A 22,894-nucleotide genomic window follows, 5' to 3' on the forward strand; every position below is an offset into this window, starting at 1 on the left:
GCCACGATCTTTTCAGCTAAAGATGGGACATCTCATGGATCAAGGGACTGACAGTCTCATGATACAGCCTGGCTGTTGGTGGAGGATTTAGGACAGGGGTCGTGGTGAGAAGTCAGAAGTCCTGATGCTGACATAATCTGCGCGTTCGCTCGCCGATGATGAGCCTCCCAAGTCTCAGCTCCCTGGAGTCACTGTGTCCCCATCTTCTTCCACCCTACAGGACACCTGTTTGATCTGAGCTCCTTAAGTGGCAGGGCGGGATTCACAGCTGCTTACAGCGAGAAGGGGCTGGTTTACATGAGCATCTGTGGAGAGAATGAAAACTGCCCTCCTGGCGTGGGTGAGTGCTGTGGTCTCTCGTGTGTTGTCTGACTCTCCCGTCCTCTGGGGTTGTCTTTGGCCTCTTTGCATGCCAATGGCAAAGAGGATGAGCAGAGCCAGGAAGCTGAGATGCTTTTGTCTCCTGCAGCAGTCAGCCCATGTGGGGGACACATGGTCGTGTGATGGAACGAACATTCAGTGTAAAGCAATGGTTAAAGCCAGATTGGACACTTGAAGTTACAAGTGTTGGCTATGAAATTGATGGTCCTGACTTGCAAAAGTTGTCATCAGAAAATTGGCCATTGAGTCTGTGATTGTGTTTTCTCCGCCTTTCCCTTGTGGTGCAGGGGCCTGCTTTGGACAGACCAGGATTAGCGTGGGCAAGGCCAACAAGAGGCTGAGATACGTGGACCAGGTCCTGCAGCTGGTGTACAAGGACGGATCCCCTTGTCCCTCCAAATCCGGCCTGAGCTATAAGAGCGTGATCAGTTTCGTGTGCAGGCCTGAGGCCGGGCCAACCAATAGGCCTATGCTTATCTCCCTGGACAAGCAGACATGCACTCTTTTCTTCTCCTGGCACACGCCGCTGGCCTGCGAGCAAGCGGTGAGTTTTCAAATGGGCACGGGAGAAGTGCATGTCCAGTGCCCGGCTGTACCCGGGCCCCTTCATCAGGTTCACTTGCCCACTAGTAGATGCCCAGCTGAACTGTCCACTCCTGATCACCCCAATAATAAAGTTGACTGGAAGTGCCCAGTGCTATGTAATGAAGCATTTTGACACCTTTCTACTTTTTTTTGTTGTTGTTATTCAGCTTTTAAATTCTTATGGATGACCTAGTGGTGATTAGGAAAATTTTTTTGTAGACTCAAAGCAGTCTTTCCTACTTAACAGATCGAATGTTCCGTGAGGAATGGAAGCTCTATTGTTGACTTGTCTCCCCTCATTCATCGCACTGGTGGTTACGAGGCTTATGATGAGAGTGAGGATGATGCCTCCGATACCAACCCTGATTTCTACATCAATATTTGTCAGCCACTAAATCCCATGCACGGAGTGCCTTGTCCTGCCGGAGCCGCTGTGTGCAAAGTTCCTGTTGATGGTCCCCCCATAGTAAGTATGACAAATCCAAGGGTGGAGATAATTTTTGCAAGACTTTTAGTGATAACCTTTGCGTTGTTTCTTGCCTTCAGTGGAGAGTTGCTCAAGCATAAAAAAAATGGAGAAAGTAAGTGGGACTGTGTATGTTCTGGGTCCACTACAGGAAGATTAAAGGTTTGCACATTGAACTGTTTGCTGATGATGGTAGCCAGCCAGTCTTTGAGCATGGGAGATAACATGAATATGTGTGTAGGGACTCTACCTGTCATGAGCCTCAGGGTTGACCCAAATCAAGAAGTTTTTAGGTGAAGTGACAGGAAAGCACATTGGCCTAGCCTGGTTTCTTTGTGTGAAATGCCTTGTCTTCTGTAGTTAAAACGCTTGCAAAATGCAAACAGTTTCTTTGGCAAGGAGTTATAATTAAGGGCAAGAGTACGTTTGCTAATAGCTAAATATTTTGCCTTGAAAGCTTTGGTTTTATGCATTAAAAAATTATTTTGTAGAGATGAGAGTATTGCTATATCGCCCAGCCAAGCTGGCCTCAGGCTCCTGGCCTTAAGTGATCCTCCTAAAGTGCTGGGATTACAGGCGTGAGCCACAGTGCCCGGCTTGCTAGCATGTTTTAATAGAAATTTGGATTTTTAAAAATTGTCTCCATGAGTTATATTCATATTTTGTCAAATCCTTGGTATGTTTTAATACTTGAATGTATCTCACAAGTCTTCTGTATTTCTATCTGTATCATCTATTATGCTTTAAAGATGGGTCCTCTTGTAAAATATCTAGATGTCCTTTAGAAAGATGGACATTATATGTGACAGTGATACGGGGAGATGTCAGGAGTGTGTAAGGAGATTGGCCACAGCGTGAATTAGCACAACTCCAGCTCTGTGTGAGATGGAGGCCTGGACAAGCTGAGTCTCCCCAGGAAGCTCTTTGGTAGCGTCCTTTCTGACAGCGCAGACCGGGGATCCTCGATCGGGAATCATTGCCTGGCCATCCATTGTCAAATATTAAAAGATGTAGAAAGTTCTTTAACTGGAGAAGGTGTGGTGCCACATGGTCTGAACGTGCCCCACAGTGACGAATGAAGAGCATTGTAGCTGAGAACAATCATGGGGAAGCTGCTTACACACACACTCACACCCACATGCACACACACGCACGCATACACACATTTATCACATACACCGTTCCTGGCCATTCACCTTTATTTACTTTTTAAAAATAAAAAAAGGGTTTTTTTTTTTTTCCTCATAATACTCAGACTGGTCTTTTATTTATTTGTTTATTCACTCAAAAATATCTCTTGGGCAGCCACTGTGTGCCAGGTGCTGTGCTAAGCAATCAAAATGAACGGTGAACACCACCTGTTCCCTCTCCCAAGGACATAGCCAGTGGGTACTGCTGGGCCATGTCAGTGGGCAGTCCCAGGGCAGCACTAGGTAGTGAGGGTGGCAGGTCAGCATGGAGGTTCCGGCCTTCCCCTGTCGGGTGGTGGGAGGACTGTGTAGCATCCTTGGAGGTTTTTCAGGTTCCAGGCTTCCCTCATCAGCTGATGGGAGGACTCTGTAGTATCCTTGGTGTGACTGGAGAGAGAGATTCCTATTGCTTAGGATCTTTGAAAATTGAAGATACCTGGAAATAGAACCAACCTTAGAACTAACGTTGGGATGAAAACGATAACCACCGACATATGGAGGTTACAGAGCATCTGTCAAGCCTTCTAACTGGAGTTGGTATAAACCCAGTTTCTTTAGATGCTGCTCATTCTCAGAACTTATGAGGTCTGGTTTTTGCAATTCTGTATCAATTCTTAATTCCACTAACCTTGGGAATGGTTAATTTCCTGAAATACTGTTTGCCCTCGCTCTTTTTTAGGATATTGGCCGGGTGGCAGGACCACCAATACTCAATCCCGTAGCGAATGAGATTTACTTGAATTTTGAAAGCAGTACTCCTTGCTTAGCGGACAAGCATTTCAACTACACCTCGCTCATCGCATTTCACTGTAAGAGAGGCGTGAGCATGGTAAGTGTGGGCCTGTGACGATCTAGATGCTCAACTGCGGATTAGTGAGCCAAGGCTAGACAACCAGAAAGTGCATATCAGGTCCAGAGATACTCATTGAAAATGTCTGCCTTGGATAAGATGGTACGCTAGTAGTGTGTCTGAATAATTTAAACCACTAATTGAGGGCTGAGTGAGCTCCCCCATAGTTAACAGCATATAGAAACTTGCTGTAATTTAAAAACATAGAACACAAGTATAGAAATGACATTCAGCTTTGACTGCTGATGCATAAAAGTGTCATAACTTTTGTTTTTACTTTAACAATTACTGATTTTATTCTAACTGGGAAGTCAGAAGGACATTTGGGCAGCTATAGTCATTCAGGACATAGCCCAGAAGTTAACAAGTAACAAAAGACCCCTGGAATCAGAATAGCTACAACAAAGTGGCACCTTTTACTTATAAAGAGGTATTGACTTCCATTTTATATCCATTAAAAAAAGAATACCAGCTTCCATTATAATGAGTTCGGTATTGTTATAAAGAGTTTTTGAGGACGTTTTCTTTTGACCCCTATTCTGTGAGATAAATTGGTAGATTACGGCCCCTGTTCCACAGGGACTGAGAGTAGCTCTGCAGGGGCAGAGCCAGGTCCCAGCTACTGCACAGGGGAGCAGCTCTTTGCTCCAGGGACACAGCACCACAGCCTCTCGTCTGTGCTTCTGAAATCTGTGAAGCTTCGAAAACTTGGGGCTCTTTTGACATGAATGACCTGAGGCTATTTGTGGTGTGGATTTGTCCCACCTAATGTGGATATCGTTACATCTAGCTGCAGAAATGCTAATATGCTTGATCACAGGATCTGGGGGCATGAGAATTGCCTCTTAAAATCCTAATAAAGATGATGGATTCCAAGGCTCATCTGACCCCTAGGAGTTCAGGTGATGGATTAGGATCTGTTGGGTGTCTTGTAATTCTGATAAAGATATCCTTCTGATGTTTGGGCCTGGAGCAGGTTTGTAAAGGGACTGTTAGACGTGGGTGTGCTGACAGTGACAGAAAGTGACCTGGCAGCTGCCTGACCAGTAGGAGAGACAGTATTTGAGAAGGAGGAGGAAACAGTCCTGCTGTTTGGGGCTACTCCATAGGGGCCCAGAGCACCTCAATCCCTTGGATGTGTTCATGAATCTTAGACTGTAGTGACAGTCCTAGTTAGTAAGGAAAGGCAGAGCTGTATTCAGTCCACCCATTGCATCTGTTTATAAGCATATTTGCATATTTATATAGGGGCGTCTGTGTGTGCCTCTGTAGACGCACACAGCATGGGACAACGTGGACTTTGCCTTGAGGGGGGCTTCTGCATTAAGTTCTTCATTCTTTAAAGGACAGTCTTCACTTCTAAGACCCACCTCATCATGAGTGATGCTCTGTTATCACACACCACCAGCTAAAGAGTGTGGAACTACGCTTTGCTTTGACTCTGCTGCCAACGTGACAAATCGAGTTAGCTAATGTGATTTTAGTTAATTCTCAGCAGCTGCACATTGAGGGTGATTAGTGTTTACTTGATTTTAGAAATGAGGCATCTTATGCTGAATGTGTGTTCTAGTGTTCCAGAAAGATTTTTAGAAGATTTTTCCTTTCCAGCACTTTTCATTTTCAATGGAAGTACTTTTACCACTGAATCATAGTGAAAAAGATGCTTAACATTAATTACAAATGGAATTCCTGAGAGCTGCCTCATCTTTTTTTGTTGCTGTTGAATGAGGGAGGGAATAAATAAAGTGATCTAGAATACTTGGCCTATGGAATATCTGGCCATGTGGCATCTTGCCCCTTGAATAAATGTCTCCCGTGTCTAGAGACAGTAGATTGGAGCACTTGTGAGGCAGGGTCTCAGTTTCACAGACTTCTCCCATGGCATTTAAGCCCTCCCCCTTTCTTCCTTTGAACCTGTAGCACAGAACATTGAGGCTTTCTTTCTAAGTAGAAGACAAGACCTGGATTGAGCCAGGGAGCTCACAGGATATGTAGGGGGCAAGGGCGGGGTGATGTCTGTGCTTTGAAGATGGCATTGGGTCTTTCAGCTGCTGTTGTCTAGCATCCCTTCCCTCTGAGAGGCCACTATGGGTTATGCACAGCCCCTGTAGGGATGTGGTGTGTCACTGCCATCTATCCCTATGCCATGGGGTTTTTAAGACCCGTGCTCTTCCTGGCAACAGGGAACACCTAAGCTGTTAAGGACCAGCGAGTGCGACTTTGTGTTCGAATGGGAGACTCCTGTTGTCTGTCCTGATGAAGTGAGGATGGACGGCTGTACCCTGACAGATGAGCAGCTCCTCTACAGCTTCAACTTGTCCAGCCTTTCCACGAGCACCTTTAAGGTAATGCGTTCACCCTGGGCGTTGCTGGTGCAGTTGTACCAGGTGCCAGGTGCTGTGAGGCTGCCAGGAGTGTTTTGCATAATGTGGTACCTGTGAGCTGAGAGGGTGTATGTGGCCACTGGGCAGCATCTGGGGGCTCTCGTAGGGCATGCCAGGTCTCAGGAAGTTTCCTGGATTGTGTGGCGAACTCAGCACAGCTGACACTTGCGTTGTACCTCATGGCTCTGCACTTAAGGCTTTTTGAGGATCAAGTAACCTCATGAGGCGGGTAGTGGGACCCTTTGGATCAGACAGAGAGCAGGTGGGGCAGCCCAGAGACATGAATGTAAGGTATCCATGGGGGCAGGGCCAGCTCCCGGGTGGCTGAAATCTACAGGGATTTAATTCCTCCAACCTGGCTGAAGATGATCAAGGCAGTTGTTTGCTGATTGTGGCAGCTGTGGGTGGAGGGAGGTAGGAGGTGCCTTGGAATTGAGAGGCACTTGGGCATGTGCCTCCATGCCAGAGCCCTGGTGTGTGCTGGTTCTTTGGGCTGCTGGTCTTACTGGTGTGGTGTTGTGGTCACTGGTGCCTGGGGGCCCCTGACTCCCTAAGCCTAGATATCTAGACATTACCATGCCAGTGCCTGGACTGGGGTATGGAACCCCAGCACCTGCTGTGGCACGGCGGCTGGTGAGTGATGAGCCTGGAGTTTTGGGCCCAGTTGTCAACATCCTGGCTCCTGTGATGGAGCCCTCTGCCTGGGTACGGGTCCTCCCGACAGGTGTGCAGCAGGTATGAGCCTTCTGGGTGCTGGGTGGGCCAGGAGAGTCAGGTCCACGCTTCAGCGTGCAGCGTCGGCTCTGCTCATTCACTCACTTGGCCCGCACAGCGTCTTATTAAACAGGTGAGGGAGGTGGGGTGAGCCTGAGGCCCCACCGCTGGGTCCCTTCCCACTGGGCTCTGACTAGAGACGACAGCCAGAGCAGTGGCCGGCTGGCGGGGGTGGCCGAGGCCCCCAGCAGGGAAAAGGAGGAGCAAGCCCCCCCAGGGAAAACCTAGGGCCAAGGCGATTGCGTGGCTCTGATGCACACAGAGGAGCCTTTGCTCTTCCGCATGAACCTGCCTCCAGCACCAGCTGCAGTAATGGTTCTCTATTCACTTTGAGACCTGGGTGCTGCCACTCTGCTGACGGCCACACATGGTGTTTGTCCAGGTGACTCGAGACTCACGCACCTACAGCGTTGGGGTGTGCACCGTTGCGGCCGGGCCAGAACAAGGAGGCTGTAAGGACGGAGGAGTCTGTCTGCTCTCGGGCACCAAGGGGGCGTCCTTTGGACGGCTGCAATCAATGAAACTGGATTACAGGCACCAGGACGAAGCTGTCGTTTTAAGTTATGTGAATGGTGATCGTTGTCCTCCAGGTAAATATTTGCAATGAGGTAAACTTCAAGCTTATAGTAAACTAGAAATTAGACATAGCAGCAGAAAGAAGCTGAGGAGTGGAGCTCCACGGTCCTATGAGTGCTGTAACCTTGGGCGTGAATGTGAGCTGTTCCTCTGTACACCCCCGGTGTGAATGCTGGTGTATGAGTCACGCTGTGTTCTCTCAGTTGCCTGGTGAGTTTTGGCAGGTGAATGCCGGTTGTCACATAGGTGCTTTAGGATGGGCAGCTTCCTTAGGGACTCCTGCTGCATTCTTAGGTGATTGTGCCTGGTGAGGCACAGCTGCCACACTGGTAATGTTCTTCTTCTTTCCAGAAACTGATGAAGGCATCCCCTGTGTCTTCCCCTTCACATTCAATGGGAAGAGCTACGAGGAGTGCATCATAGAGAGCAGAGCAAAGCTGTGGTGTAGCACAACTGCGGACTACGACAGAGACCACGAGTGGGGCTTCTGCAGACACTGTGAGTAGGACGGCTCTGCGTCCCCACATGGCCTGGGGCCTTGATACTCTCAAGGCTCGATTCACACTGAGACCTTTGTGGATGCCCCAGTCAGTGGCAGGAATTCTCTTGCATAAAATATTTTCTTACTCGGGCTGTTTCCCACAGAGAAACATTTGAATTGCTCTGTGGGATTGCTGGGTAACCGTATCTACAGACCGCAGTAGAGCTGCCCTGAGATGCTGTGCCGGGTGGTTGGCTAGGCCCACTTGCTAGCCGGAGGGCCTTGTGTCCACATACCAGGTTTTAGCCCTGGTAGTTCAGATGATGCCTCAGCAAAATGAATGTCTGCCCTGGGTCTTCAGGATTCTGAAGCTAGTGAGGATTCCGGTAAGCCAGGTGACTCATTTATTGACTTTCTGCCATGTGGCAGCCCAGGTGGGGATGGAGGTTTCTTGGTGAGCCACACTCAGTGCCTTGCCCCTGCGGTGCTCAGGAAGTTTAATGAGAGGAGCCAACTGCTGTGACTTGTGTCTGCGGACCGTGAGATGAGAGAAATGCATGAAAAATTACTAATTTTCATAAATGTCCAGTATCAGGGGAACCAGCCCCCGATTTTTCAGCGTAGGTTCTTTTCTATTTCCCTAAGGGTTGGCCAGTCTGAGAAATAAGAGGAAAGAGTACAAAAGAGAGAAATTTTACAGCTGGTGTCCGGGGGAGACATCACATGTCAGCAGGTTCTGTGATGCCCCCTGAGCCGTAAAACCAGCAAGTTTTTATTAGCGGTTTTCAAAGGGGAGGGTGTGTACGAATAGGGTGTGGCTCACAGAGATCACATGCTTCAAGGGCGACAAAAGATCACAAGGCAGAAGGTCAGGGCGGGATCACAAGGTCAGGGCGAAGCTAGAACCACTAAAGAACTTCCATGTCCCGCTGTGCACACATTGTCAGGGTTCAAGAGCAGAGAACCGGTCTGACTAGAATTCGTCAGGCTGGAATTTCCTAATCCTAGCAATCCTGGGGGCGCTGCAGGAGACCAGGGCGTGTTTCATCCCTTATCTGCAACTGCATAAGGCAGACACCCCCAGAGCGGCCATTTAAGAGGCGCCCCCACCTTCCCCCCCGGGAATGCATTCTTTTCCCGGGGCTGTTAATTATTAATACTCCTTACTAGGGAAAGAATTCATCGATATTTCTCTTACCCATTTTCGGTAATAAGAGAAATATGGCTGTGTCCTGCCCGGCCCACAGGCAGCCAGACTTTAAGGTTATCTCCCTTGTTCCCTGAAAATCGCTGTTATCCTGTTCTTAAGGTGCCCAGATTTCATATTGTTCAAACACACATGCTTTACAAACAATTTGTGCAGTTAACGCAATCATCACAGGGTCCTGAGGCGACATACGTCCTCAGCTTACGAAGATGATGAGATTAAGAGATTAAAGTAAAGACAGGCATAGGAAATTATAATATTGATTGGGGAAGTGATAAATGTCCATGAAATCTTCACAATTTATGTTCTTTTGTCACGGCTTCAGCAGGTCCCTCCGTTTGGAGTCCCTGACTTCCCGCAACAGTCCAGGGACCAAAATGGGATGTATTAAGGAACCAAAGGTGTTTAAATTTACAAAGGATTACTATAGCTTTGTTTTGAGGCTTATTTTGACAAAACATTATTCCCTATTTTCTGAATCACACTTGTGTTTTCAAGTACTTGTAGGTATTGTATTATTATCTTAAATTTTTTTTTTTTTTGAGACGGAGTTTTGCTCTTGTTGCCCAGACTAGAGTGCAGTGGTGCAATCTCTGCTCACTCCAAGCTCCACCTTCTGGCTTCAAGTGATTCTCCTGCCTCAGCCTCCCAAGTAGCTGGGATTACAGGGGCCCACCACCTCGCCCAACTAATTTTTTTGTATTTTTGGTAGAGATGGGATTTCACCATGTTGGTCAGGCTGGTCTCCAACTGCTGACCTCATGATCCACCCACCTTGGCCTCCCAGAGTCCTGGAATTACAGGCAAGAGCCACCGTGCCCAGCTATCTTAATTTTTTTCGTGATCATTAGTAGATTGGTCAAATATTGAATACCTGTCTGAAGAATTACCTAGGGCTATGGCGTTATTAAGAAGTACGATGAAAGGCTGTGTGCCAAGGAGCTGGGTCTCTTTGGAGTCAGGATACGTATGAGTGAATCAACATGAGATGTGGCCAGGGCAGCACGTGGGGCATTGCCAGATGGCGGATGGAGTCTGCAGGTGCTCCTGAGGCAGCGTGGGGAAGGCGTGCAGGAACACGCCCTTGTGCAAGCCTTGGTCTGACGTTCTCCCGCCTCTGCTCCCCTGAAGGGGTGGCCTGCCCCTCCACACTTGTGGGTATTTCTAGTTGGGTGGGATGAGAGACTGAGAAAAGAAATAAGACACAGAGACAAAGTGTGGAGAAACAACAGTGGGCCCAGGGGACCGGCACTCAGCACACCAAGGACCTGCACCGGCACCGGCCTCTGAGTTCCCTCAGTTTTTATTGATTATTATTTTCATTATTTTAGCAAAAAGGAATGTAGTAGGAGAGCAGGGTGATAATAAGAAGGTCAACAAAAAACACGTGAGCAAAAGAATCTATATCATAATTAAGTTTAAGGGAAGGTACTATGCCTGGACGTGCACGTAGGCCAAATTTATGTTTCTTTCCACCCAAACATCTCAGCGGTGTAAAGAATAACAAGGCAGCATTACTGCAAACATGTCTCGCCTCCCGCCACAGGGCAGCTTTTCTCCTATCTCAGAATTGAACAAATGTACAATCGGGTTTTACACCGAGACATTCAGTTCCCAGGGGCAAGCAGGAGACAGTGGCCTTCCTCTATCTCAACTGCAAGAGGCTTTCCTCTTTTACTAATCCACCTCAGCACAGACCCTTTATGGGTGTCGGGCTGGGGGACAGTCAGGTCTTTCTCATCCCACGAGGCCATATTTCAGACTGTCACATGGGGAGAAACCTTGGGCAATACCCAGCTTTCAAGGGCAGAGGTCCCTGTGGCTTTCTGCAGTGCATTGTGCCCCTTTATTGTGCATTGTGTCTCTAGTTTATTGAGACTAGAGAATGGCAATGACTTTTACCAAGTATGCTGCTTGTAAACATTTTGTTAACAAGGCACGTCCTGCACAGCCCTAGATCCCTTAAACCTTGATTTTATACAACACATGTTCTTGTGAGCTCCAAGTTGGGTCAAAGTGGCTGGGGCAAAGTGGCTGGGGCAAAGTGGCTGGGGCAAAGCTACAAATTAACAACATCTCAGCAAAGCAATTGTTTAAAGTACAAGTCTTTTTCAAAATGGAGTCTCTTATGTCTTCCCTTTCTACATAGACACAGTGACAGTCTGATCTCTGTTTCTTTTCCCTACACTCCCCAGCAAACAGCTACCGGACATCCAGCATCATATTTAAGTGTGATGAAGATGAGGACATTGGGAGGCCACAAGTCTTCAGTGAAGTGCGTGGGTGTGATGTGACATTTGAGTGGAAAACAAAAGTTGTCTGCCCTCCAAAGAAGATGGAGTGCAAATTCGTCCAGAAACACAAAACCTACGACCTGCGGCTGCTCTCCTCTCTCACCGGGTCCTGGTCCCTGGTCCACGACGGAGTCTCGTGAGTGCCTTCCCATCCACCCATGGCGCCACACCCTTAGCAGGCGAACTTCAGACTGCTTGACGATGGTTGGCTCTTTAGGGTTCTCAAGATGGGAATACCACGCCCATGTGAGGCTGATGGTGGTTGAGTTGTGACTGTTCCTGGAAGCAGCCCGCAGTGTCAGTCCTGGCACAGAGGGTGATTCTGAGGTCAGAGTTGGGGCAGGAGCTTTGGTGACCAGAAACAGAGCCTCTGGAGCCGGAAGAACCTGGGCTGACTGAGTTAGGCTGGGTTTGATTTGCGTTTGTGTGTAGCTCAGGTTGTGGGAGGCGTGTGGGTTTTCTCGGGTCTTTGGCAGGAGCTCCTTAGGCTTTGCTGGCTGGGGTCAGCCCATGGTCCTGACCTCTCTGCGTGGGGAGCGCCCTCTTGGCCAGGCACTGCTGCAAGACATCACCGAGGAGCAGGGGCATGGACTTGGAGGATTTAAGTGGCTCTAAGTAAGGTGGGAAACTTGCCAGGATTCTAGCCACTGCCTCTCCCAGCCCCAGAGCCCTTCTTTCTACTGTACCACGCTGTGTCCAGGGTGGCCGCAGGTGTGGATATTCCACTCTGAGTGTGTCTGGTTGGTCAGCTCCCTTCTTCAGTGAAGACTTCCTTTTGCCCTTTTTTTTTTAATTGGAAAAGCTATTTTAGTGCTACATTCAGTGATGGAATGGAGCCCTGGAGCCCTTAGTTATCAGAACCTTTCTCTGAAAGTAAAGTGAAGAGTCCTCCTGTGTCAGGGCAGAGACGTCACGTGCATGCCTTTTACCTGCCCCTTTGTGTCGTTTTCTAGGTACTATATAAATCTGTGCCAGAAAATATATAAAGGGCCCCTGGGCTGCTCTGAAAGGGCCAGCATTTGCAGAAGGACCACAACTGGTGACGTCCAGGTCCTGGGACTCGTTCACACGCAGAAGCTGGGTGTCATAGGTAAGGCCTGTGGGTCCTGGTCCTTGGTTCAAGGAGCGGCATCTGAACCGGGAAGGTGAGGGTGTTCTCAGGATGGCAAGGAGAGTGAGCATGTGCTTTGGTGGAAACCTCCAGATATGATTGCCTGTCACTGTCTCACAGGCATTTTGGCTCTCCTGCAACATTAAAATAAGTGCTGCTTGTATTATGTGAGACTGCAGGTCCTACTCTGTGTGTTTAGAGGGGTTGGGCCATCTTGGGAAGGTGCGTCTGTCCAGGAGCAAGTCTCAGAATGTTCAGAGTTCCTCTGAAGTTCATGTTAGCTGTAGGTCAAGTGCCTAAATTGGCATAGACACACGTGTTTGTTTAGGAAAGCCAGACAGTTGCATGAGGACTTGGTACAGGTAGTTCAGGGGTACATCTCTGTAAAATGTCTTAACAATTTTGAAAATAATAACGATGCTTTTTAATGGGAAATTGATATTGTAGTTGGTTGGTGAGTGAAAGTTGTTTTCTTTCATTATTTAAAGGAGGAAAATAGAGATTTCTAGGCTGGAGTGGGGTTTCCCAAGTTGTCCTGATTCAACCACAGGGCTACTTCAGATTAGCTTGAGATGTTGAGATGGAGAAAGAGAATTCCAAGAAAACTACTGTCACCCTTGATAAAAATCACACGCAGACTCTGCAGGTTGGTAGGTGGAGGGAGAGCTGCCATACAGGAAGTGGTGCCCAGACTGCCAGCCTGAGACCCGCCCTCCCCAGGAGGGTCTTATTGCTTTAGAGGTCAGTTGTTGCTGCCACTCCCACAGTGCCTCAGAAGGGGGAAGGAGGGAAGGTTGTGGAGGGTTGCTCTTTCCCCTGTAATCTTGCAGTATATATGGATATTCGACTAGTCTTTCCCCAGCTTCAGCCAACTGAAATAACTAAAACACTTAAGTCTTCACTAAAAGTTTGAGGCAGAATGAGCAAAAGAGAGTAGTGAACACAGGGAATGACATGGAACTAGATCATCTGACTTCTTAGCAGTGACCTGCAGGCCACCTCCATTTGGGGAGCACCATTTTGCAAGTCCGGCCTCGCCTAGCAGGAAGAGCTCATGCTTTCTCCTGGGACTGGCATTTGGCATCCTGAGCACCTGCTGACTGGAACGAGAAATAATCTGGTGTCTGACACCAAATGAGCTCTTAATCTTTGGCGCCAACAAGACAGCATCTAAGGACAACCACGGTGCCCCCATTGTCCACTTAGGGAATGGACCCCTGTGGGGGTGGGAGGTAGACTTTTTGTTTCCGGAACCAACATGTCTCAGGCAGCTGTGCTTAATGTATGTTTAATCCCCATCCACTCCATGGGGCAGTGTTGTCATCCATTTCACAGGCTGGGCCCCTGAGGCGAGAAGGTTGAGCCTCCTGTCCAATCAGTAAGGGCTGTCTACACTATTAATGTCTTTGCTTGTTTGATCCCATATGCTAGAAGTTTTAAAAATTTTCTGTAAAATAGTGGAATTCTTTCTTCCAAAATTTTACACAGAAGCCCAATATTTAAAATAAATTCAGCTGGAACAGCTTTGAATTCGGGGCAGGGCTGAGAGTCTAGAGTCTCACCTCCCACCTCACCATCCAGCAGCCCCCAGTACCTCAGCCTGTGTCCTGTGGAAAACACTCGGGAAGTGAGCACTGTGCCGATGTTGCCTCTACCGCGTGCCCCTGCCTGGAAGGATCTGTGTGTGTGTGCTCAGGGTGGAAGGCACACGCTTCCCCTGGAAACCCCATGCCATGCCCTGGAGATATTGTCTGTCCATGCAGCCAGGCTGGGCCCAGACCATTCCCAGAACAGCCCCCTGGACAGCCACAAGCAGCCTCTTGGCAGTGGCTTGAGAGTTGGAACCTGGCGGCCACGCCGCCCCAGTGATACCTGCAGCTTAAAGCGTGTACTCACTTTTCTTTCAGACCCTGCAGGTTCGAGGGCTCAGGTTTTTCTTTTAATGGGTCACTTTCAGACAGTGCTCGACTTAAAGCTAGAAGACCCTAGAAAACCGCAGTTGGTCTCTGTTTCTGGCTTTTCACTTTTCCCATTCCCTGCTATGTTATTACTGGGAGGCTCACATGAGGGTACCTGTCAGGAAAGCACCTAATATGATACAGAGAGTTTACACAATTGGAGCAATAATGAAGGCTGCTATTACCCGGGGTCCCACTGTTCACGCATTTGTTGGGCACTTTCTATACATGCCCGAAACCTGCCCACTTTGGACAGTGTCCTGTTCTGTAGGTAAGGCCCTCGAGGCTCAGAAGCTCAGCAACCCAGGGCCACAAAGTGCGGGAGTAGGAGGGTTTGGGTTTGACCCCAGGTCTTAGGCTGTGACTATTGTGCAATGGGCCAGGTGACCACCCCTGAGTGTGGGAATGCAAGAACAGGTCGATAAACCTTTAGGGAGCCCAAAATTTATTTTTTCCTGGCCTTTAAACCAGATTTTTACTCCTAATATTGAAGCTTCATTTGTTTGTTTTCTGTTTTTGTTTTTGAGATGGAGTTTTGCTTGTTACCCAGGCTGGAGTGCAATGGCACGATCTCGATCTTGGCTCACTGCAACTTCTGCCTCCCGGGTTCAAGCGATTCTCCTGCCTCAGCCTCCCGAGTAGCTGGGATTACAGGCACCTGCCACCATGCCCGAATAATTTTTGTATTTTTAGTAGAGCTGGGGTTTCACCATGTTGGTCAGGCTGGTCTCGAACTCCTGACCTCAAGTGATCTGCCCTCTTTCGCCTCCCAAAGTGTTGGAATTGACAGGCATGAGCCACCGCGCCTGCCTGAGGCTTTTTATAATGCGCTGGAAATAATGTCAGTTCAATCGTTTGTGTGTTTCAGGTGACAAAGTTGTTGTCACGTACTCCAAAGGTTATCCGTGTGGTGGAAATAAGACCGCATCCTCCGTGATAGAATTGACCTGTACAAAGACGGTGGGCAGACCTGCATTCAAGAGGTCAGGAGTCTGGGGGCTCAGAGCGAGACTGTGCAGGGAGCACACTGGAGGGAATTCCTCCTTGGGGTTTTCATGGGCACGTTTTGGCTTAGGAGCTCAGGGCCAGAGCCGCTGATTGTGCTGTATTGGGCGGGGCCGCTCCAGGCAGGGAAGACCTCCGGATACAGTGCTGAGACACTGTTACAAGACCAGTGCAACTTCTCTGGGCTAGCTTGTCTCTTGAACTAGGTTTAGCACTGGCTGAGCAGTACTTAACTGGCCTCTATCTTTGAATGTCATAGTAGAAACAAAGGGGTGTGGATTTGTCCCACCCGAGGTGTTCAAGCAGCCTGGCTGGGACCCTCAAGCAGCTGGGACCGGCATCTGGACCTGGGATGTGCTTGGATTATATTCAAGTTTTCCAGGCCATATTGCATCTGGTGCCAGGGAGAGCTTGGCCAACAGAGGGTGCATGTGAGCTGCTGTTTGTGAACAGAACTGATTCCTTCCAGACGCTGAGTTTGGAAAAGGGGAGACTGAGAAATTGCCAAAGGATTTATGAATGTATGAGTCCGAGAAGCTTAAACAGAAATCTAAAATTCTAGGAGCAAATTTTTCCAGGTTTTAAATGTTGCATGGTTTACAAATTTTAAAAAATTTATATTGAATGCTTGCCTGCTTTGTCACATTACTGATGTGTGCACCACAGTCATCTTCTCTATCCATTGTGGTGATGAAAAGAAGTGAGTAAAATAACCACACTCGCTCCGAGCTGCTGTCAGTGTTGAGTCGGGAAGTTCTGCCTAGGCCTGCGCAGCCCGGGGAGTGGGGGCCTCAGGACACAGCCGAAGTCTCGCAGCACCTTGACTGAAAGCCAGTGAGCTGCTTCAAGGGCTCTGCAGTGTTCATTGTTTTGCAGTCTTCCCTCGTTTCTGGATGGGGAGGTGACTGTAGTCTGTGCTTCCCTCCTCCTAGGTTTGATATCGACAGCTGCACTTACTACTTCAGCTGGGACTCCCGGGCTGCCTGCGCCGTGAAGCCTCAGGAGGTGCAGATGGTGAATGGGACCATCACCAACCCTATAAATGGCAAGAGCTTCAGCCTCGGAGATATTTATTTTAAGTAAGTAAAACGTTTTCCTTTTGAGCTGTGAAATGTGTTCAAAATTAAACCACCAATGCCGTTCTTTCCCTATCGGGGAGCACTGCAGGATAAATAGGTCTGTGTTTTAGTTACTGTTGCTGGAGTCATCGTCATCTTTTGCTTAAACTGAGGAAAAGCATTACTCAACCATTAAGTTTTAACACCAAAGATGGTGAATTCTCATGAGTGTAAAAATAAATCCCCTCTCCTTCTCCCTCACTTCATGATAATCTCAGGGGTTGAAGCCGAAGCCTTCTGACATGTTTAAGCAGGAATCTTCTGGGCGGTAATTACCAGTGTTTAGAAAATAAGTTTCTCAGCATTGTTACTGGGGCTGCTCTGGGGGGCCGGTGGCTGAGGTGCACAGACAGGGCGAGGGCCGTGTGGTGCTGGATACGGCACCTGAGGAAGGTGGATTAGCACTCAGAGGGCAGAACTAGTTGGGGAGAAAGCCTCTTGAGAGGGAAACTGGTGTCCTCAGAATCTCTGTGGGGTCACAGACATGCTGTCCTAGCGTGTCCGTGCTTTCTTTCCCTAGGAAAGGAAGCATCCTGGGGCCCTGCAGTGATTCTGAGGACTGAGGGTTTATATCATGAATGCCTTCTTGAAGGACTTCCATGTCACTGTGGTCTTTTCTGTCTCTTCAGGCTGTTCAGAGCCTCTGGGGACATGAGGACCAATGGGGACAACTACCTGTATGAGATCCAGCTTTCCTCCATCACGAGCTCCAGAAACCCGGCATGCTCTGGAGCCAACATATGCCAGGTGAAGCCCAACGATCAGCACTTTAGTCGGAAAGTCGGAACCTCTGACAAGACCAAGTACTACCTTCAAGGTAATCCGTGGCTTCCCACAAAGTTCCACGTTTAACTTCCTCCAAGGAAGGGGATTAAAATTTTCAACTAACTCCCTTCAGTTGAAATCTCAGACCACTTTTCAAACAAAAACCATGGTCTAATTCTTTACTTTATTATGAATTTCTTCACAATGGATTGAGCGATACGTGTCAGACCTGAGCATTTCACTGTAGGCAAATTGTGTCTTAGTTAACAAGTAAATGTACAAAAAAACTAAAACCTGGTCTGATCCAGTGGTTCTGAGGTTGGGTGGAGGCTGAGCTGTGCACAGTCAGAATTGCCTTTGATTTGGTTTTAACCATGACACTTCCTTATTTTGGAATGCCAAATAATATTAGAGAAGGGTAAGAGATTTTATATTTGTAAGAAGGATGAAAGGAAGCTGGCCTAAGTGTTAGGATGTAGGTTAAAATCAACCAGGACACACATAGGGCAGAGTCTAGGGTGTGAAGGAAGGTTTTAAACTGGCACTAATAAGGGTGTTGCCCTTTGTTCCCTCGAATAATCCTGAAAGGCCGCTTTTGTTTTGAACAGCTAGTCTTAACTATATACCTTTCATAATTTGATTTTTGAACTGTGTGTGGATGTAATAACTCTTTAAAAAAAAATGAAGTGTGTTTAAAGAAAACCCCAGCCTGCTCGGATGTCAAAGAGCTGCTGATCGTGTGCCCTGGGAGGGGAGAGTAGTGATAGCTGAGAAGGAGCAGGTGCTCTGTGCCCTGGTGCTGAGTGCATCGCCAAGAAGGAGCGGGTGCTCCGTGCCTTGGTGCTGAGCACATCGCCGAGAAGGAGTGGGTGCTCCGTGCCCTGGTTCTGAGCACATCGCCGAGGAGCAGGTGCTCCGTGCCCTGGTGCTGAGCTCATCGCCGAGAAGGAGCAGGTGCTCCATGCCCTGTTGCTGAGTGCATCTCCACGACGGCAGCACCTGATGGAGGGAAGCTGGGTCAGCATTGCTGCTCCTGGTCACAGATTGTGGACAGCGCCCTGGTGCATCTGCTCATAGCATCTATGGCCCCTGAATAGAACTGGGAAAGTGAATGTTCTGCTTTCTGGGCAGTTGATGATGGGAAAGTTGATCAGCCTCATTCACTTGCATAACTCCACAGCACGGAGCTAACACTCCGTGTTTCTCTGTTCTCTGCCTTCCTCACGCTTTGGTGAATCCTTCAGTCATTCAGAATCAGATGTTGCATGTCACAGGTTGTGCCTTCTCTTGCTGTCCTCTTTCCCAGTGCTCGGTAAATGTTGATTAAAGGAAGGAAGGAAGGATTGTTTCAAAAGCCTTCAGGGGCCCTATCACGCAGAGAAGGAAAGTCTAGGCTGTCTCTGACACAGCTTGAAGATGTCTGAGAGGCTCCCGCGTACCAGGGCAGCCTTGCAAGCTGCTGCTGCCACACATGCCTCAGCCATCAGGTTATTCACCAGCTCCCCAAGTCACCCTGTAACCTGGTGGGTTTACACATGCTGCTCTTGGTGCTGGAATGCCTCGGCCCATCTTCCTCATCCTTCCAAACCTACTTCTAGTGCCCCTTCTGGGAAGGCCCACCTTCTCATAGCAGGGTGATGCCACCTGGTGTGTCTGCAGGATTCCAAACCTACCTCCAGTGCCCCTCCTGGGAAGGCCCACCTTCTCATAGTAGGGTGACACCGCTGGTGTGTCTGCAGGAGTCTTCACACTCCATCGCGTGGCACTGGCCACTTGTCTGGTTACACATAAGACCTCCACGTTCACAAGTGGTATGTCTAGCAGACCTTTGAGGATCCCCAGCTTTCAGAGTGCTTGTGCATGCGCATTTAGTCATTCTTGGTAAATAAAATCCCTTTCAGACCTTTTCACTGTCTTCATTCACCAGCCTCAGGAAGTAGCTTTAGTTTTAAGACGTCTTTTCATCTTTCATGAAGAAATGAAGTTTCTGTCTCTTCCTGAGGCTTGCCATTCCTTCGGGAGGGCAGCAGCTGTCTCTCGTCAGGACGTGGAGCTGCTGGGTGGTTTGCTCCCTCACACCAGCCCTGCGGAACAGTCCATTCAGCAGCCCCTGCTTCAGCTACTCCCAAGCGAGAATGCAGGGCCCTCCCCGAGCGGAGCCGCACCGCCTGTCTCTGGGTGCCATCTGTGTGCGGACATGTCCGTCTCATACCCTGCACTCTTGCCTCTGCGTTCCTGGCACCCAGCAGCACCAGCCACAAAGATTTTCAGCCAATGACAAAGGTTGGGAGCAGCAGAGTTCATGCAAGGAGTCCACACGAGGGTTCCTCACTTCTGACAGCAACAGCACACTGAAGGGGTTCTCAAGCCAACTTCAGATTTGCCCTTTTACCATAACTCACAGAGCTCCCTGGAAGCGGTTACACTCAGTTATGATTTACTGCAGCAAAAGGATATAGGTTAAAATCAACCAAGATGCACACAGGGCAGAGTCCAGGAGGGAATCGAATGCAGAGTTCCCACCAGCTCTCCCGTGGAATCAGATGTGTTGTGTTCCCAGCACCCACGTGTGGCAGTGCACATGGAGTATCACCAGCCGGAGGTGCTCCCCCGAGCCTTGGTGTCCAGAGTTTTTCCCGGGGCTCTGACATGGGCAGGATTGGTCCGTTGATCGCTCAGGTACTGCATGGCCAGCCCCTGCTCCATATCCTGTCATTAGCCAAGGACCAAGTCCAGCCCTCTTTTTGGGCAAGGTTAAAGTCTTGCCTTCCCTCCTGTTGCCGTCGCTTCTGGCACCACTGTTCCTGGAGGAGCTCCTGGCACAGTGATGGGGTCTCAGGCCTCCACCTTACTGCATGACGAAGAGCTTGAGGAGATCAAGAGGAGACTGGCCTTTCCCACAGTCAAATCACACGCCTGTACAGCCGGTTCAGCAACCTGGACAAAGGAGAGAACAGGACGATTTCCAGGGGATTCCAGAACTTGCCATCAACCCAGTGGGGGACTGGATCATCAATGCCTTTCTTCCAGAGGGAGAGGACCAGGTAAACTTCCGTGGATTCCTGCAAACTCTGGCTCATTTCTGAACCATTGAGGATAATGAGAAGAGCAAAGATGTGAATGGACCTGAACCACTCAACAGCCGAAGCAACAAACTGCAGTTTGCTTTTTGACTATATGATTTGGATAAAGATAACAAGATCTTTCGTGATGAGCTGTTAAGGGTGCTGTGCATGATGGTCCAAGTAAATATCTCAGATGAGCAGCTGGGCAGTATTGCAGACAGGACCATTCAGAAGGCTGTGCCCATGCTGATGGGCACAGTGCCTTATCTTTATCACAGACTTTGCTAAGGTTTTGGAGAAGGTGGATGTAGAACAGAAAATAGCATCCGATTTCTTCACTAAAGGACAGACAGCAAACTATTCCTTGCGGTCTAGTATTTAAGAACTGGAACTTGACAGTCCTCCTGTCCACCAGCCCTACCTCCACCCCATCATTCCCCTTCTCCCAAAGTACTACTGCTGTTGCATGACAACCCCAGATATGTTCTGTCAACACAAACCTGCTTTTGGTCTATAAACAGGGCGTTACACCCAGTCTATTTCTTCTCAGTATCCATTCACCAGTTCTTCATTTATAAATATCATCTTCCTCTGTTCTGCTGCTGAATGCCACACATCCCTCCAGTCTGAGAAAGTAAGAGGGAATCCTGCCGAGGAACAAGCCAGCAAAGCTCTTTCACTGGATGTAGACTGCACCTGCTGCGTTCCCTCTGGCGAGTCTGCCAGCATGCTTCTTCATCCTTTTCATATGTCCTTTGCTTCCCACTTCTGTGTACATTCAACATACTGTTCACCTAGTCATGCAGTCTTTCTGCTTTTTTGAAGCCTCAGAATCTCCTCTGTTCTACTTGGCACCCCAAGCTATGCCTGGTATTGTATTTCTGACTTGGCTCGATAGTTAGGTGGTCTGGCAGTTTTTATCTACCTTCATTATTAAAAGGCCCTCTGGGGCTGGGCACAGTGGCTCACGCCTGTAATCCCAGCACTGTGGGAGGCCGAGGTAGGCGGATCACAAGGTCAGGAGATCGAGACCATCCTGGCTAACATGGTGAAACCCCGTCTTTACTAAAAATACAAAAAATTAGCCGGGCGTGGTGGCGGGCGCCTGTAGTCCCAGCTACTCGGGAGGCTGAGGCAGGAGAATAGTGTGAGCCAGGGAGGCGGAGCTTGCAGTGAGCCAAGTTCGCGCCACTACACTCCAGCCTGGGCGACAGAGCGAAACTCTGTCTCAAAAAAAGGCCCTCTGGGATGTTGCCTCTCCAGGAGCTTTTGGGTAACCAACACTTCTCTCAGGAGTATGAGATCATCCTCTGCCCTCTCCTCTGTCATCAAAGGGCTGCTGAGTGGAGATATTCTTGAAAGGTGACCTTGGTGAGAGGTGTGGAGTCAAGTCTTATAGGTTGCTTGCCCACATCACTCTACCTCTGGCCTCTGATTCTCAACTTTGTACCTATGGGGCGTCTCTTGTTAGTGTAGTGTTGACTATTCAAAAAGTAGCAATATGCCTGCAGATTTGCTTAGTCTTGGGACACTGTTACCACCAGAATGGCTGCTCAGACAATATGCTTGGGGACTTTCTCATGGCTTTTTGAACAAGGAGGCTGCACACCCTGTGAAGCCTCCTGCATTCACACCTCTGCTGCATGGTTTATGCCTCAGTGTTATGTGCACTGGAATGCTTTTCACTTTACGTTTCCAAGTTAGAAAGATTAGTGTTATGGAAGTGCCTAACATATCCTAGTCTAAAATATTTAAAGATTGTTCTCTGTGTCTTGAAGTTTTGCACAAAATTATTTATGAATTTTACACTTGGCAAATGTTAATGCTAGAAGCCATAGTCCGCTCCTAATACAAGTCCAAAGCATTTACTGTTGTATCATTAGCTCCCTGGTTACACTGGTTTCCCAGCTCCTTGTGTAGACCACTGCTAATCCCTTAGAAACAAGAGGTCTCGCACTAGTAGCACAACCTAAGGTGGCATTCCAAGTCTTTAAACAAGTCACAGCAACTTTTCTGCCAAAGTCAGCTTAGTTTAGACTTCAGTGAATCAGGCTGTTGCCGTCCTAATGTATGTCTCTGTGAGTCTGTTCATTCACATATCTGCCGTTGGCTGACTTTTCTTGACTCGCTGCTTGCTTGCTTGTTTCCTTGCTTTGGAAAACTATTGAAGATGTGTACATAATTCTTTAGAAAGGGGATTGCTAAAAAGTACACTGCAAAGCGGTGGAAAAGGGTGGAGAACAGGGGAGTAGCCAGGCTGGATGGCTCAAATATAAATGAATGAGGAATTCTTTATGAAGTATCAATTGGACTTTGTGATCGAGTGATGTAATGTAGGAATTATGTAGAAAGGGAAGAATACCTGTTCTTCTGATCTGTTCTACCTGTTCTACCTGATCTGTTAGATACTTCAGAGGCTCCTTGATTTGCATATTTAAAGTTCTTAAAATTATAGCTTTTCCCTTCTTTTGGCTGTACAGCAGACTGTTTTAATCCACTGTTGCGCTTTATTGTTCCATTAAAATTGTGTCTTCAGTCCATCAATAAATACTCGTGGTTAAAACAAAACAAAGATTCTTTACTGCACACTGACTAAGGGCAGGGCTCTATCAATGTGCATCGAGTGGCCTTGTAAGCTGTGAACAGAGTGCATGTGGGACATGGGATGAAGTCTCTTCTGCCTG

The 22,894-nt window shown here is 48.4% G+C and overlaps 1 protein-coding gene and 1 pseudogene across 1 annotated transcript in view; both read left to right on the plus strand.

Annotated features, from left to right (window-relative positions):
- IGF2R (insulin like growth factor 2 receptor) overlaps positions 1–22,894 on the plus strand; it is a 138,242-nt gene that overhangs the window by 105,330 nt on the left and 10,018 nt on the right. Inside the window, exons 33-44 of the mRNA XM_054490429.2 lie at positions 221–340; positions 669–925; positions 1,214–1,432; positions 3,302–3,451; positions 5,656–5,817; positions 7,013–7,220; positions 7,558–7,704; positions 11,090–11,324; positions 12,142–12,278; positions 15,126–15,240; positions 16,195–16,341; positions 17,010–17,197. Of these exons, the coding sequence (XP_054346404.2) occupies positions 221–340; positions 669–925; positions 1,214–1,432; positions 3,302–3,451; positions 5,656–5,817; positions 7,013–7,220; positions 7,558–7,704; positions 11,090–11,324; positions 12,142–12,278; positions 15,126–15,240; positions 16,195–16,341; positions 17,010–17,197 (2,085 nt within the window). The remainder of the gene's footprint in view (positions 1–220; positions 341–668; positions 926–1,213; positions 1,433–3,301; positions 3,452–5,655; positions 5,818–7,012; positions 7,221–7,557; positions 7,705–11,089; positions 11,325–12,141; positions 12,279–15,125; positions 15,241–16,194; positions 16,342–17,009; positions 17,198–22,894) is intronic.
- Positions 17,214–22,782, plus strand: LOC129037993 (calcineurin B homologous protein 1-like; annotated as a pseudogene).

Source organism: Pongo pygmaeus, chromosome 5, assembly GCF_028885625.2.
Source record: "Pongo pygmaeus isolate AG05252 chromosome 5, NHGRI_mPonPyg2-v2.0_pri, whole genome shotgun sequence".
In the NCBI taxonomy this organism is placed as follows: domain Eukaryota; kingdom Metazoa; phylum Chordata; class Mammalia; order Primates; family Hominidae; genus Pongo; species Pongo pygmaeus.